This window comes from Cnephaeus nilssonii, assembly GCF_951640355.1.
Source record: "Cnephaeus nilssonii genome assembly, chromosome: 1".
NCBI classification, from domain to species: domain Eukaryota; kingdom Metazoa; phylum Chordata; class Mammalia; order Chiroptera; family Vespertilionidae; genus Cnephaeus; species Cnephaeus nilssonii.
In genome coordinates, this window is record NC_137072.1 from 42,606,532 (window position 1) to 42,623,697 (window position 17,166).

At 44.5% G+C, this 17,166-nt stretch overlaps 1 protein-coding gene across 2 annotated transcripts in view; it reads left to right on the forward strand.

Moving 5' to 3' along the window:
• The window catches only part of CFI (complement factor I), a 47,631-nt gene extending 37,109 nt beyond the window's left edge, over positions 1-10,522 (forward strand). For both annotated transcript variants that reach the window (XM_079784282.1, XM_079784283.1), the window contains 5 exons: positions 341-444; positions 781-884; positions 4,342-4,619; positions 8,459-8,563; positions 10,100-10,522. In XM_079784282.1, coding sequence (XP_079640408.1) covers positions 341-444; positions 781-884; positions 4,342-4,619; positions 8,459-8,563; positions 10,100-10,317 — 809 coding nt within the window. In that variant the 3' untranslated portion in view covers positions 10,318-10,522. The remainder of the gene's footprint in view (positions 1-340; positions 445-780; positions 885-4,341; positions 4,620-8,458; positions 8,564-10,099) is intronic.
• Positions 10,523-17,166: the final 6,644 nt, after the last annotated feature.

A 17,166-nucleotide genomic window follows, 5' to 3' on the forward strand; every position in this document is an offset into this window, starting at 1 on the left:
CCCTGAGACTACCCTGAGCTGACCCAGGAGTAATGCCTGGGTATATGGCATCTCTCATTGGCCAGAGGTTGGTAAATATTTAGCCCTTTAGCCAGCCTCTCTCTGCCACTAGTCCACCTTTAGGAAGATTTTTGAGAGAAATGAGTCAATTTTAATATTAAGCCAGAATTTTTACACAAAGTGAATAGTACAGTTTAGCATCCCAAATAATTTGCTAATGAATCTGGCCTCTTTCATATTAGCTGTGACTCTGCTTTTTTTGTGGCATAGATAATCCAGAAATGTCTGCCCACAAGGTAATGGGTTCAAAATCATGATACAATCTCTTCTTTTCTTGAAGAAAGGAAACGGATAAAGTCATTGCTCCCTGAATTATCCTGTGGAGTCAAAAGCAGAGTACCCACTCGAAGGAAACGAGTCGTAGGAGGAATACCAGCACAAGTGGTAAACCTGCATGAGAGTCCTAATGTCCCTTCCTTCCCAGGAACAGCCTGAGTTTGGGGGGGAAATAGGGGTGGGATATCCTCTATAATAAAAGAGTAGTATGCAAATTGTCCCCCCGACAGGGAGTTCTTCTGGGAGTTCTACCAGGGGGTGGGGCAGGCCAGGGGAAGGGAGGGAGTACCCGGCCAGCCTCCGCCAGCCGCTAGAAACCCTACAAGCATGAAATTCATGCACTGAGCCTCTAGTGTAATTATAAGAGACTGGGAGTCTTGCGATGGAAATATCTTAGAGCCACCTGCTTGTTGAATGGCAGTGACCATGCACTTGTCTTTACAGGGAGACTTCCCATGGCAGGTGGCAATTAGGGAAGATGAGAGATTCACCTGTGGAGGAATTTATATTGGTGGCTGTTGGGTCCTGACTGCTGCACACTGTGTCAGGTAAAATATGTCTCCACTCGATTTTGAATGTCCTGAAACATGAACATGAGTAATAGAGATTGTGACAGATGATAAACAAAAACATACCTGAGAAAAGTCATTGACAAGTTCCACCCTACTGACTCCTAAATATCCTCTGATATTCACAACAGGGATCTCAGAGGCCAAACCCCCAAAGCCTACTGTGCTACCCACAAACCAAATTGTTGATCCCAGCTGGCAAGGGCAGATCAAACCTGTAGGTACCAAGTTACTTCACTAGGCTCGTTTGCATGGTGGAAAGTAGGTTGGTACTCCATACATTTATCTCCTCCATTGAAAAGGTTTTGAGATTCTTGGGTCAGAGAAGTAGGGTAGGCATAGTGTTTCTGGATTTAACATTAGCATGTGACAAAAGATGTCTCATAATTACCTACAGATCGGAAATATAACTTTTATGCAGGACCAATAAGGCAAGTTAATAAGTGTCTGAATTCATTTGAAAGGGATGTCATAGCTAAATACCATAGAGTGGGGGTCTTAAACAACAGAAATTAATTTTCTCAGTCTGGAGGCTGGAAGTTCAAGATCAAGATATCGGTAGAGATGGTTTCTCCTTGGCTTACCGATATCATGATCTTCTTACTGTGTCCTCACATGGCCTTTTCTCCATGAGCCTGAATTCCTGATGTCTATGTATGTATTTTGTTAATCCTCACCTGAGGATATTTTTCCATTGATTTTTAGGGAGAATAGAAGAGAGAGGGAAAGACAGAGAGAAACATCGATGTGAGAGAAACACATTGATTGGTTGCCTCCTGCATGAGCCCTGACCAGGGCCCGGGGGAAAGAGAGGAGCCTGCAACCAAGGTACATGCCCTTGACCGGAATCGAACCCGGGACTCTTTGGTCCACAGGCCGATGCTCTATCCACTGAGCCAAACTAGTTAGGGCTTTTTCTGTTTTTATAAGGAGACCAGTCATACTGGATTAAGGCTTCACTCCTATAACCACATTTAAAGCTCTTTAAAGGCTCAATCTCCAAACACATCCAATCATATTGGGGATTAGGCTTCAACATGTGAATTTTAGGGGACACAATTCAGTCCACAATTCAAATGCAGGAAAATACCTAAAAGTGTTGATAATGAATAAAGGTCATCTTTGAGGAGAACAGAGTTTGGGATTCTGGCCTCCGTTCTGATCGTTAGAATGAATGAAATATTACTTATTGAGCACCTCTTACAGACCAAATACTGTGCCTGGCACTTTCACAAGTGTCATTCTTTTTAACATTCTCACAGGTCTAAGAGGTAAACATTACTCTTCCATTATATAGATGAGCAGACTTAGACTGAGAAGTTACATGACTTGACTGAAGCTACACTACTAGCCAATAGCAGAGCCAGGATAAAATCAAGGTCAACATATCTGACAGTAGCTGAGATGAAGGCCTACTGAACAAAGCTGCAGATGACCCAAAGTTGAAAGGGATGAGAAACATGCTGAATGATTAAATATGTTGGGTGATACCCATGAAGATCCTCATGGGTGGGAGCAATGAGCCAAAATGTAATTTCTTCCAGAATGACCCTTTTCTCTTGGCTTCTGTGGTACTCACTCTCCTGGTTTTCTCTCATCCTCTGCAGAGGCCACACCTTCCCTCCCTTTTTTGCAGCTTCCCCCTCCTGTGACTGAGCATTATTGTTCAAGTGAAATTCTGGAGTTCTCTAATACTGAGCCTGGTTTCCCCTTCTCTTCTTCTCTCCTTAAAGTTAACGGTGCTTTATGCTAAAACATTGCTATATGCTGACACAATGATATCTCCAGCCTGGACCTCTCCTCCAACCACGGACTGTCTACAGTCAACTGCCTATCAATACTTCTTGGCTATGTCTAAAGTACACTGAATTCAGAATCTCTAACACTGAGCTCATGATGTGCCCCTTGCCCCAAATATGGTTCTGTCCCAGTGCTTCCTATCTCAGCAAATGACAACACCATTCATCTAGTTACACAAGGCAGAAATCTAAGCATCATCACATTTCACTCCCTCAACCCTACCACAGCCCAGCTAATATATCACCAACCTAGGTGGCATTTTAAGTTTCTATTTAGATAGATTATTCCTCTCTTCATTGGCCCACTGACTTTATTTTAACACTGTCCTTAAACTTAATCACACACTGCTTCATGAGAGCAAAGATAAAAAAAAGAAATCTGGGAAAGTGAAAAGTGTTCTTTAGAATGGAGAATATAAAGATGAAGCATCAGAAGTCCTTGCTTTTAGCTTTCTTTTTTATTAATGTACTAGAAGCCCGGTGCACGAAATTCATGCACGGCGGGGGATTGTCCCTCAGCCCAGCCTGTACCCTCTCCAATCTGGGACATCCCTCTCACAATCCAGGACTGCTGGCTCCCAACTGCTTGCCTGCCTGCCTTCCTGATTGCCCCTAACCACTTCTGCCTGCCAGCCTGATCACCCCCTAACCACTCTGCTGCCAGCCTGGTTGATGCTTAACTGCTTCCCTGCCAGCCTGTTTGCCCCCAACTTCCCTCCTCTGCCAGCCTGGTCACCCCTAACTGCCCTCTCCTGCAGGGTTGATCACCTCCAACTGCCCTCCCTTGCAGGCCTGGTCCCTCACAACTGCCCTCCCTTGCAGGCCGGGTGCCTCCCAACTGCCCTCTCCTGCTGGCCATCTTGTGGTGGCCATCTTGTGTCCACATGGGGGCAGGATCTTTGACCACATGGGGGAATCTATATTGTGTGTTGCAGTGATGATCAATCTGTATATTACTCTTTTATTAGATAGGATAGAAGCCTGGTGCACGGGTGGGGGCCAGCTGGTTTGCCCTGAAGGGTGTCACAGATAAGGGTGGGGGTTCCCTTGGGGTGTGGGGCGGCCTGAGCGAGGGGCCTGTTGTGGTTTGCAGGCCGGCCACGCCCCCTGGCAACCCAAGGGGAGGCCCTGGTATCTGGAATTTATTTTCCTTCTACAATTGAAACTTTGTAGCCTGGAGCGGAGCCAAGCCTGGGGCTCCGGCAGCCATTTCTGTGGCAGTTAATTCACCTTCTACAATTGAAACTTTGTTGCCTTAAGTGGGTGGGCCCGGCCAGGGTGTGTGGAAAGCTTTGCTTCCCCTGTTGCTGCCGGCAACCCTGGCCTGCTCTCTCAAGCTCCATTCTGCCGCCATTTGTTTGAATTTGTTTACCTTCTATAATTGAAACTTTGTAGCTTGAGTGGAGGCTTAGGCCTGCAATGGCTATGGAAAGCTTGGCTTCCTCTGTTACCTGGGAAACCTTGCTCTCTGTGGCTGTAGCCATCTTGGATTGGGATTAATTTGCATGCTCGCCCTGATTGGCTGGTGGGCATGGCTTGGCTGGTGGGTGTGGCTTATGTAGCGGAGTGATGGTTAATTTGCATATTACCATTTTATTAGAGAGGATTTTATTTCCCCTTTCCTTTTTCTATTATAGAGTCAGTAAAATTCACCGTTACCAAGTATGGGTATCATTAGTAGACTGGATAAACCCTAACCCCGAGATAAGTGTTCAGATGGCCAATAAAATTATTATCCACGAAAACTACAATGGAGCCACCTACCAAAATGACATTGCCTTGATTGAACTGAAAAAACGCCGAACACAAACTGATTGTGTGCTGCCTACTACTATCCCTGCCTGTGTACCCTGGTCTCCGTATTTATTCAAACCTAATGATAAGTGCATCATTTCTGGCTGGGGTCGAGAAAGAGGTATGCATTTTACAATTTGTTATAATCAGAATCTAGGGGTTGAAAATGAATGGGAACAGAAATGCATAGGAGCTAATCTTCTAGTGCTCAGAGAGAACACAGCAGAAAAGTGAACATCCAGCGAGGCCGTCTTCTGCGTGTGGGACCTGTGTACCTGCCCAGCACGCTGGGCTCTGAGGTGCCTGGGCTTGGCTTACTGCTCCACTGCCACCATCATGAAATTCTTCATACTTTTTGCAGGAGACCCACCTCACATTTTCCTTTTTCATCGACTTCTGCAGATCTTAATCTGCATTTTCAAAGGATACCTACACTCTGTGACCCTAAAGCAAACATTGATGGGTAACCATTCACCAAGAAAAAGTATAGTGTCAGGGGGACATATAGCATGGCTTTGATTTGTTGGAGAGATCTGGATCGAAGATGAACAGGTTTCCATAGGGATAGAAAAAGTATATGCTGAGTCAGTGATCCCACAACCCTCTGCTCTCCTCTCCTCTTCCCCATTCTCCAGGCCCCACACCCCCACATCCCACAAAGAAAAAGACAACATAAAAAATTCATTCTTTCAGCCCCTAGATTTGAGATGAACATTCATATGAATAAGAGATGTGGACACTTATGCATAAGTTATTAAAAAGACCTGCTAAATGAGAGGTTAGATTTAAACTAGCCAATACTTTTCTTTCATCTTAAAAAGTTAGCCTTGAAATTTAGCTTCCTTCTGACCTCTTCAACTCTCTTTGTAAATAACTTTATTGCATTGATCTTGCAGCCTCATATTCCAATACATCCTTTATAACTGCCACACTAAAAAGTATAAAATATCTATGAATTAACCTGGATTGTGGTATGTTTGAATACCCAAGACTTACAAAGTACTAAATTTTATTAGTAATTAATTCATCCAGAAAGCATTATGTCCTTATATTTGTTATTTACTTTTTTAGAATACTTAGGTACATTTATAAGTATCACAAAAATAGAAGTAAAAGAATAATAAACCTACTTATTCATCACCTAGTTTCCACAGTTATCAACATTCTACCATTCTTGTTTTATCTCTCTGAATCAATCACTATTTCAATAGGATAATTAAGAAGGTTTATTTTTTTACTTTTTTATTTTTTTATTTTGTTGTTGTTGTTGTTAATCCTTACCCGGAGATAACTTTCCATTGATTTTTAGAGAGAGTGGAAGGGAGGGGGATAAACAGAGAGAGAGAGAGAAACATCAATGTGAAAGAGACACATCAATTGGTTGCCTCCCACACGAGTCCTGACCAGGGCTGGGGATGGAGCCTGCAACTGAGGTACGTGCCCCTGACCAGAATCGAACCCGGGACCCTTCAGTCCATGGGCCCATGCTCTATCCACTGAGCCAAACAAGTGAGGGCAGGAAGGTTTATTTTTCATTTTATTTTATTTTTTTAAATATATTTTATTGATTTTTTACAGAGAGGAAGGGAGAGGGATAGAGAGTCAGAAACATCGATCAGCTGCCTCCGCACTTCCCCAACTGGGGATGTCTGCAACCAAGGTACATGCCCTTGACCGGAATCGAACCTGGGACCTTTCAGTCCGCAGGCGGATGTTCTATCCACTGAGCAAAACTGGTTAGGGCTTCATTTTATTTTTTAAATATATTTTTATTGATTTCAGAGAGGAAGGGAGAGGGAGAGAGAAACAGAAACATTAATGATGAAAAATAATCATTTGGCTGCCTCCTGCATACCCCCCAATGGGTGTGCAACCCAGGCATGTGCCCTGACCGGGAGTTAAACCATGACCTCTTGGTTCATAGGTCCACGCTCAACCACTGAGCCATGCAGGCCAAGCAAAAGTTTAGTTTTAAAGGGGTTAATTACAAAGATGTAGGTGTGGGGTAGGGGAACCACAAGGGCTATGCAGAAACCCAATACTAACAGTACCAGAACTGACACCTTTCCTAGATCTGAACGTGTAAAGGGTCGGAGAAACTACCAGAAGGAGAAATAGCTTTAGATATAGCAATGATCTTGAGTTGAAGGTTATAGCCAGCCCCAATCTTGCTAGTTTCTCTTCTCCCCTCCCTCCCTTCTGCTAGGTCTTCTGTTAGAAAGCAACTGGAAACAAGAGGCTAATGGATTCCCATTGAAGTATCTATCCCCTTACCTCCAGGTCAGGCTCTTAGGGCAGCGAGCAAGGCATTGAAGAGCAGAGAGTGGATCTGTAGAGCTATAAAACACATTCCCAACACACACTTATTTTTTTCCTGGAATATATTAAATCAAATCCCAGATATCATGTAATTTCACCAATGAATACTCTAGTAAATATCTAGAGTATTTTTTTATACTCCACGAAATGAAAGTGATTTGACAATGTCATCTAATAACCAGCCCATGTTTAATATTTCTCAAGGAATATTCCTCAAGCTGCAGAGGCTACAAGGTAGAACGACAAAGGCCAGCTCTCAAGGGACTTGCAGCTCCCGAGGGATGCCTCTCCTCCTAGGCAGGCAGGAGCCATCAGTCAGGAATGCTCCCTTCAGACAGAACAAGGTGCCGAGTGCCTCAAAAATGGTACAAAACAATTCAGGGGAGGAGCTATCTCCTGAGTCATTAAAAATTCTCCCGCGGTACAGCAGCTCCCAGTTTTTAAAGGCTTCTCCTGACTGAGGGGAAACGATAAATTACTAATTTTTGAAAAGCTCTTATCCTGAGGAAGGTAGCCATCCTAAGACCAACTTGAGGTAGGACTTGACGGAGAAAAAGAGAAACTCGTTCCAGATTTGCCACATACGTTGGTGGATTTCTGTCTCCCTCTTCTTCCCAGAAGAGAGTATCAGTTCTGCTGTTAACTCCTATGTGCTCACCACAGTGCTGGGCTCTTCGGGGCTGTTCTCTCAGGACAAGCCAGAGATCTCTGACCCCAGATCAGTAGTTTATAGGTTAACTGAGAAGGCAAGCCATTTGCCATAAGATGCTTAATATATAATTTAATTACTGAGTTCATGGATTAATTATATACGTTTTTATTAAGCAACTACTGTGTTAGCGTGAGGCTGGGCACTGGTGCAGCAGTGAGTGAGTCAGGCCTGGGCCCTGCCCTCCTGGAGCATAAAAGTTACTGCAAGCTGGGAAAAGGAGGAGGGGAGATGGGCAAAGATTCACTCCTCTACCTGGGACATCTCACCCTGTGTTCTTAGGTTTTTCTTGTCTCTCCTGGACTATGGATCAGCACCATTACCCGGTCCTTCTCCTTCCTTGGACCCAAAATGTTCAAGTCCCAAATCTCTAGCTTCAATGGAAAGGAAATCCTAAATCCTCTTTTAATCACTTTTAGGAGATGGGAGTTCCCCACAGACACACAAAAACACATACACACTGATAACTTCATATGCATTTATTTTAACTTCTGACATTAAAAAGTTGTTTTCACTCAACAAGCACCTTTAAGGAAATAAGGGACTATAAGAAAATAGAAGCTGTTTAGGTGAGAAGACCCTGGTCCCCGATTCCTACCCAACTCTCCCAAGGAACTAGGCAATCAGAGGAGAAGGAGTTTACCTCAGTCATCTCAGAGTACCCAGCTCTTGATTAAACCAGTCTGACTTCAGAATGTCCCTAGACTATTTTTAGAAAGACAAATAGTATAGAAACCGGGGATATAAACAGTGTATGATTAAATATGCTAATGAATTCAAAAGTTTACTCAAAAGTTTATGAATCTATTTGAGAATATATATATATTCTTATATCTTCCTAATGGTTTACTAAACTATGAGACTAAATATTTATTTCGATTTCTCATTTGTGTCTTCTAAATGTGCATTTTTTTCTCTCTCACTTTGTTTAGATAACCAAAAAGTCTACTCACTTCATTGGGGTGAAGTTCACCTAATAGCTAATTGCTCTAAGTATTACCCAGGCCGCTTCTTTGAAAAAGAAATGATATGTGCAGGTCAGTACTAAGTGGTTTCTCTGATGTATTTTAAACATAACCCCTAACCAAAGTGTATCCTCCCCCACCCCCTCACCCCCCAATGAATTAGCCCCCTTGCTCTGGGCCCCGAACCCTTTCATTTGGTTTCCTGGCTATTGCATTATCACACTCTTTCAGTGCCCTCCCCTTAATTCAAGTCCCCTCATTCTAATACTAAGAGGAAAAGTCTTCCTTAAGCGAGTACACAGCAGTAGAGCAAGGTGACTAAGAGCACAGACGCTGGAACCAGGCTCCTGGGTTTACATCCCTGTTTTTACCCATTAGTACTCACGTGACCTTGAGCAAGTTTCCTCAAAATTGAGGATCTTAGTAGATGAGGACACTGAGATGCAAAGAAGTTACATAATTTGGCCAAAGCCTTACAGACAACTGGTATACGCAGGATCAAAGCGCAACCTTCTTCACAATAAAAATCCAAGCGATCTCATTTCAAATGCATCCCATTGGAATTAAATTCTCCCTCCTCGGAAACCCCATTGCACTTCCTACAATACCTGCCACTGTCTCCTTGGATAGTGTAGTGATGCCAGTGCCCCTACCTAATACAATTCAGCAGTTCCTACTTTGGGTGGTGAACCAAAGGCAGGGTACCAGCCAGGTAGTGCATTTACGATGTTTTGTGGAAGCCACCGATAAGTCGTGTATTACTGAAAAAGGCAAAGTTATTGACACCCTATGAATTCTTGGGTACGGTGATTTTAAAAGCTTAGAAAGTCCTAAGAGTGAGAAAAAAAAGTAAACAGACTACTTCCTGTGCCCTCCCATAGTAAAAGGAAGTTCAGGATTATAGAGGACAAAAGGGGAGAATAGCACAAAATCTACCAGCTCTGAGGTCTGGCTGCCTAAGTCCAGACTCTGCCACTTGTGAGCTGTATGGACTTGGGCGACAGAGACGTTAATATTTATAACCTCTCTATACCTTATTTGTTTCATCTTACAATAGGGATAATAATGATACCTCATAGGGTTGTGTTGAAGATGAAAGCAATGAATGACTAACACATATAAGCACTCAAATAAGCACTAGGTATTCCTATTTTCCCACTCAGCCTCCTTTCACACCCTAATTCTACCACCTACTAATTACTTGAACCGGGGCAATGTAGTATCTACTTTGTGTCTGATTTTCCATCTTTAAAATGAAAATTGGAATTCTGAGAAAATGATACTACATACTGAAATAAAATATTTGGCATAGTACCTGTCACACTCAGCATTTGATGCTAAAATTTTCTGAATGCAATCTCATCATAGTATATACCTACGTAAAGTAGGCAAGGCAGGGAGGGCACTTGATAAGTTTAGAGAATGAGTAGATCACGCATTTCCCAACCTGTATCCTACAACTCCTTGGGCCTAGCAGGGGTATGCAAGGGAGAGAGTGTGAGAAAGCGAAGTCATTTACACTCCTTGATGGGAGAGGCAGAAGGCAGCAGGGTGGCCTTGACGAATGTAAGTAAATGTGTGATTTCCTTTTTCCTTTGTCTTTCTCAGGTACAGATGACGGTTCCATTGATGCCTGTAAAGGGGACTCTGGAGGCCCCTTAGTCTGTCAGAATGCCAAAAACATGACATACATTTGGGGTATTGTGAGTTGGGGTGAAAACTGTGGAAAACCAGATTTCCCGGGCGTTTACACCAAAGTGGCCAATTATTTTGACTGGATTAGCCATCATGTGGGGAGGTCTGTTATTTCTCAGTACAATGTATAAAACTGTGATATACAACTGTGATCTCTCTTCTTCCCACTCTTTTTCTTTCAGGAGTTCCATTTTAATTGAAATGATACTGCATAACTAGTACTTCTCTAGGGGGGAAAGAAGGAAATTTTATTGGATATTTTTAAAGGTCGCTGCAAAGTTTATGCCATATTGGAATTTTACTGTATAATTCTCAAATAAATATTTTAGTCTAGCATGCATGTTTTATTAGAAATGTGGTTAAATGATCTCATCATAGAGGGGTGACGTATTGACTATACTAAAGGTTTAGCTAGTTGAGTGACATTGGAGTCACATAAGCCTACTTTCACACCCTAATTATATCACCTACTAGTTACTTGAACCTGGGCAAGTTAGTATCTACTTTGTGTCTCATTTTCCATCTTTAAAATGAAAACTGGAATTTTGAGAAAATGATATTACATACTGAAATAAAGTATTTGCCATAGTACCTGTCACAGGGAAATAGCTGACCTCACAGCTCTTGTCCTGTTTCCCTGCTTCTTTACAAATTAAAAGTTCTTGAAAAAATTGTCTTTAGTTTCTCATTTCACAAGTTCCTCTTGACTCTTTTTTAAAAAAATATATTTTATTGATTTTTTACAGAGAGGAAGGGAGAGGGATAGAGAGTTAGAAACATCGATCAGCTGCCTCCTGCACATCCCCAGTGTACATGCCCTTGACTAGAATCGAACCCAGGACCCTTCAGTCCACAGGCCGACGCTCTATCCACTGAGCCAAACCGGTTAGGGCTCCTCTTGACTCTTGAAACCTCTCCACAAACAGCACAACACAACCACTGACCTCCTTGGTATCAAACCTCATGGGCAACCCCTCAGGGCATCATCACACTCTTCTGCTGAGCTTGCTGCCTCCCTGGCTGCGGGTCTCAGCCTCCTTCCCCGCCTTCTCCTTCTGGTCACTTCTCTCTCTTTGCGCTTCTCCTGGTGACCTCATCTAGACTCACTTTAAAATCCCACCCACCGTCCAATGACTCATAACGTCCTATCTCCAGCCATGGCCTTTCCTAGAACGCCGGACGTACATCTCCACCTGGATATCGCACAGCATTTCAAAAGAAACACGGCCACCCCAGGCCTCTGCTCCTTCTTAAACCTGTCCCTCCCTCCTTAGTACACGGCACCAACATCCACTCAGTGTACAGTAGGCACCCAGTCTCTAGTACAGCTTTAATCTCAGCATAGCACTTGCCATCACCCGACATATTCTGTTTTTATCTGTTTGTCCACCTTTTCCCATTACACTGTAAGACACAGGAGAAGAGAGACCATCTGTGTTCCTTCTGTCTGCATCCCTCTTACCTGGTTCATAGAAGGTGCTCAGTAAATAAACATTAGCTGCTTTTATTATTATTTTTATTGACTGATGGGTTTTAGAGAAGGGGAGAGAGAGAAAGAGAGAGAAAAACATCCATTTGTTGTTCCACTTCTTTATATATTCACTAGGGGCCCAGTGCACAAATTCGTGCACCTTGAAAGGAACTGTGGGCTTCAAAGCTGCGGTGGGCACAGGGGCAGGTCTCGGCCCATCCTCCACACCCCCGCCTGGCCCCTCCCACCACAGCCCCCACACTCCTGTCTGCCGGCATCCCTGCTTCAGCCATCGCCACATCGGCCCTGCTCGCACCCGCTGATGGCGCAGAGCAACCGGGGCCAGCACCAGCAGCAGGTGCAAGTGGGGCCGGCACTGGCAGTGGCTGCAAGCAGCGGCTCCAGCGTTGGCAGCAGGTGCAAGCAGGGCCATTGCTGGCAGTGGGTGCGAGAGGCAGCTGCCGGCCCCGATCGCCTCTCAGGAGCAGGGGGAGGTGGAGAAGCCCTGAGGGGCAATCGGTGCCGGCAGTGGGTGCGAGCACCAGGTGGGACTGTGGCATGTGGGAGCAAAGAATTTTCAGTAACCACCAGAGGCTCGCCCTGTTGACAGCAACCGGCACCCTGACTTGGTCTGGCACCCCCGGCTCACCTGCTCACCATCCCACCACAGCCAACGCCTGCCATGTCCTATGCTCTGCTGCCTGCTGCCGATGCCCACCATATTCCGTATGTACCCCCTGGTGGCCAGCGCACATCATACTGGTAGCGACCAGTTGTTCGGCCTGCGGACTGAAGGGTCCTGGGTTCGATTCCAGTCAAGGGCATGTACCTTGGTTGCAGGCACATCCCCAGTAGGGGGCGTGCAGGAGGCAGCCAATTGATGTTTCTCTCTCATCATTGATGCTTCTATATCTCTCTCCCTCTCCTTTCCTCTCTTAAACCAATAAAAAAATATACATATATTTTAAAATATTATGTCCAATTCCTGGGGTCCAGTCCTGGATAGAGCCCAACTGTTTTGGTAACAGAAATGCCTCCTACATATTTCTACCTATATTCCAAAATCAGTTACTGCTCAAATTTTTTTTTCTTTTTAAAATTTTTGGTAAAATACACATAAAAATTTTACCATTTTGAAGTATACAGTCCGTGGCATTAAGTGCATTCACATTGTTGTACAACCATCTCCACCTCCAGAAATTTTTTTATCTTCTGCAAATGGAACTCTGTGCCCAATAAACATAACTCCTCCTCCTCTCCCACGCTGCCCAGATTTTAAATTCCTTTTGCCTTTGAATACTGGAGAGTATTTGATTACCTATGGCTGTGTAAGGAAGAACCCTAAAACAGTCATTTAAATAACAATGGTCTATTATTTTGCTCCTGTGTCTGGGGATTGACTGGGCTCATCTGGGCAGGCCTTCCAGCCTCTCCTGCAGTTGCTGTCCAACAAGGCTGGGGCAAGGGTCCTCCCTAAGCTTCTTCACTCCTGTGCTGGTGCCTGGGCTGGGCGGACTCAGCTGGGGCTTTTTTCAGACCTTTCTCCACAGGGTCTATCCACATGGGTTCTCAACATGGTGACTCAGAGTCGCCTGATTTCTTACTGACAAATGTCCCAGGAGAACCTACAAAACCTGCACTGCCTTTCTAAACCTAACATTGAAAGTCATTTAGCCTCCCATCACAAAGACCTGACCAGGTTCAAGGGGAGGATACATAATTAATCTCTTATGGGAGGGGTATCAAAGAATTTGTGCCATGTTATTTTTTGAATCCTCACCCGAGTATATTTTTCCATTGATTTTTTTTTTTTTTTTTTTTTTTTTTAGAGAGAGGGAAAGACGGAGAGAAATATTGATGTGAGAGAAACATTAATTGGTTGCTTCCTGCATGAACCCAACCAGAGCCCTGGCCTGGGAGGAACCTGCAACTGAGATACATGCCCTTGACCAGAATCGAACCTGGGACCCTTGATCTGCAGGCCACCGCTCTATCCACTGAGCCAAACCAGTTAGGGCTATGGTAATTTTTAAAAACACCATCGTGTCTTTTGATCCAGCAAACTTGGAGCATGTGGCACCTTGGAAGATATCTGTGTATGAGACAAGTACTAAGAGCTGTAAGCTGGGAAACCCAGCATATATGGGACACCCTCAGCTGATCTAGGGAGGGGCATCATTGTGGCCCCTCTGAGGACCAAGCAGGTATGCACAGTGACTTGGAACCTGGAGGCTTGGCAGCGGAGTGGACCCAGGTGGTGGCCTGAAGTGAAGAGTCAGCTTCTCTGTAGTGACTCCATGTGGCGAAGACAGGGAACAGCAGGAGGAGTGGGACGACTTGGCTCCAGGGCTATCCCAGTTTAGAGGTCTGGGTGATGGCTCCTAGTTGCAGACAATAGAAGCCAATCTCACCCTCAAAGGGCAGACTCAGTGAGCACCAAAGCCCTACTGAAGCAAGTTCTGCTCCACAGAGGTGTCTCCTGCACAGTAGCTCTTCCACTGTAGTCGCAGGTGGTCCTCACAGCCAATTGGACTGGAGGTCAATTCCTCCCAGTGATGCCAACAGCAATCAAGGCTCAACTACAATAAGACTGTGCACACAGCCTACTCAGGGGCGCACCTAGAGTGCCCAGCTCAGGTAACTGGGGAGGCTGAGCCACTGGGCCCTACAGGACACCCACTAATTTCAGGAGACATAGCAGTTCTACCTCATACATAGAAACAAACACAGGAAAGCAGCCAAAATGCAGACACAAGAAACATCACAAATGAAAGGATAGAAAAAAATCTCCAGAAAAAAAAAAAACTAAATAAAAAAAATATGGAAGCAAGCAAACTACTAGATACAGAGTTCAAAACAATGGTTATAAGGTTGCTCAAGGATCTTAATGAGAGCTTCAAGGGACCTAGTGAGAATTTCAAGGATCTTAGTGAGAATTTCAAGAACCTTAGTGATAACATCAAAGACATGGAAAAGAACCAGTCAGAAATTAAGCATACACTAAATGAAATAAAAAATTATTTATAGGGAATCAACAGTAGAGGATTCCAAGAATTAAATCAACTATTTGGAATATGAGGAAGAAAAAATAAAAAATAAAAAATTAAAATTAAAAAAAACACCCAATCAGAAGAACAAAAAGAAAAAAGAATCCAAAAATATGAAGATAGTGTAAGGAGCCTCTGGGACAACTTCAAGCGTACCAACATTCACATTACAGGGGTGCCAGATGTAGAAGAGAAATAGCAAGATATTGAGAACCTATTTGAAGAACTAATGACAGAAAAGTTATCCTACCTAGTGAAAGAAAGAGACTTATAAGTCAGGAAGCACAAAGCATCCCAAAGTAGAGGAACCCAAAAAGGCCCAACCAAGACACATAACTAAAATGCCAAGGGTTAAAGACAAAGAGAGAATACTAAAAGCATCAAGAGAAAAGCAGTTAGTTACCTACAAGGGAGTGCCATAGGACTGTCAGCTGATTTCTCAACAGAAACTATGCAGGCCAGATGGGAGTGGCAAGAAATATTCAACGTGATGAATAGCAAGGACCTACAACCACGATTACTCAGCAAAGCTATCATTTAGAATTGAAGGTCAGATAAAGAGCTTCACAGACAAAAAAAAAAAAAGCTAAATGAGTTCATCACCACCTAATTAGTATTACATGAAATGTTGAACAGTAAAGAAGAAGAGGAGGAGAAGAAGGAGGAGAAGGAGAAGAAGAATCAAAAGTATGAACAATAAAATGGCAATAAAGACAAATCTATCAACAATTGAATCTAAAAATCAAAATAAACGAACAAGGAATCTAATGAACAAAATAAACTGATGAATAAAATAGAACCAGAGACATGGAAACATGGAACAGACTGATGAATCTCAGAGAGAAGGGGGTGGAGAGGGTCACAAGAGCTTAACCAAAGAACTTATATACAAACTAGAGGCCCAGTGCATGAGATCGGGCCCCAGCTTGCACCCCCAGCCTCGCAGCCCCGAAGCCCCACCTGGCACCCTGCCTTGACCTGGCACTGCCCCCTCACCTGCTCCACCATCCTGCCTATGGGGCGATGGATCAGGGGCCAGCCCCCCACCACCACCCGGCTCCCTCAGTGCCGGGGAACCGGGCCATGGCCCCATCCCTCGCTGCTGCCGTTGTTCACCATTTGGGGGACAATTGGCAGGACAATTGGGCCCCTGCTCACACCCACTCGCCTTAGCCTGGTGCCGCCCACTCACCTGCTCCACCATCCCGCCACGGTCCCACTCTTGTCAGGGCCCATCGGGGCTCGCAGCGCCTCCACTGCCACCCGCTTCCAGTACCACGTTGCTGAAGCCTGCCATGTTCCATGCCGCCCCCTGGTGGTCAGTGCACGTCATAGCGAGCAGTTGAACTCCTGGTCTCCCTGCCAAACTCCTGGTGGAACGACCACTGACCACTGGAGGGGACAATCTGCATATCAGGCTTTTATTACATAGGATATGCATTACCACAGACAATAGGGTGGTGAAGGCCTGGGGTGGGGCAGGAACCAGCTGGATGAGGGCAACGGGGGAAAAAGAGAGGGACATCTGTAACACTCTCAGCAATAAAGATTAAAAAAAAAAAAAAAGAAAGAAAGAAATTAGATGAGATCACCAAGGAGCAAATGTATGGAGAAAAGGGAAAAAAGGGAGGCCTTCTGGGGGCTGGAACCAGGTTACCTTGTTATATTCTGTCTTTCTTTTTGGGAGACTTAGTCCCTACCGGGGAGACTTATTCCCGACCAGGCAGTTTCTCTGAAGACTGGAAAGAACCAAGCCTGGTTTAAGGGTTATGGTAGTGGTGTTAGGGGGAGAGGGGGTGGAAGCGGGGAGGGGCTCAGAAGTAATCCAGTCCAACATCCACATTGTAGAGATGGAAAAAAACAATAAAACTGCAGAAAGCAAAAGAAGACAATTCTATATACATTCCTTTTTATAATGTGTTGAAACATGCTGTCCAAAGTAAAGGAAAAATAACATTTGGCATCTTGTGAGGGCAGAAAGAGGCCTTGGTTTGGCTGGGCAGTGTCCTGTGACTTCCCACCTCCACTCCTTCCCTGGAAAAGGAGGATACTACCACCGGGTCGCATTTCTCATCTTGCTCCACTACGGTGCCAGTTGACCACAGCCCAAGGGCACCTTGCTGAAGGGCTGAGTAAAGCTGGGGCTTGGGGTTGGGCTATTTCCATCTGCCGAGAGGGGCGCCTGTTTCTAACTGGCCCAAAGGCTGCATCCCTGTAAGCGGTGCTCTGAATGTGAGAGATCGTGTAGGTAAAGTGCATGGCAGAGTAAGCGCTCAGTACAGAAGGATATCATTCTTAAGAACTCTGCACAGCCCAATTATTATAAACTCCTGAAGCTTGTTACAGACACAAAATGCCAACCTAGAATTTATCCGTAATTCCTTTTTTTAAATATACTTTATTGATTTCAGAGAGGAAGGGAGAGGGAGAGAGAGAAACATCAATGATGAGAGAGAATCATT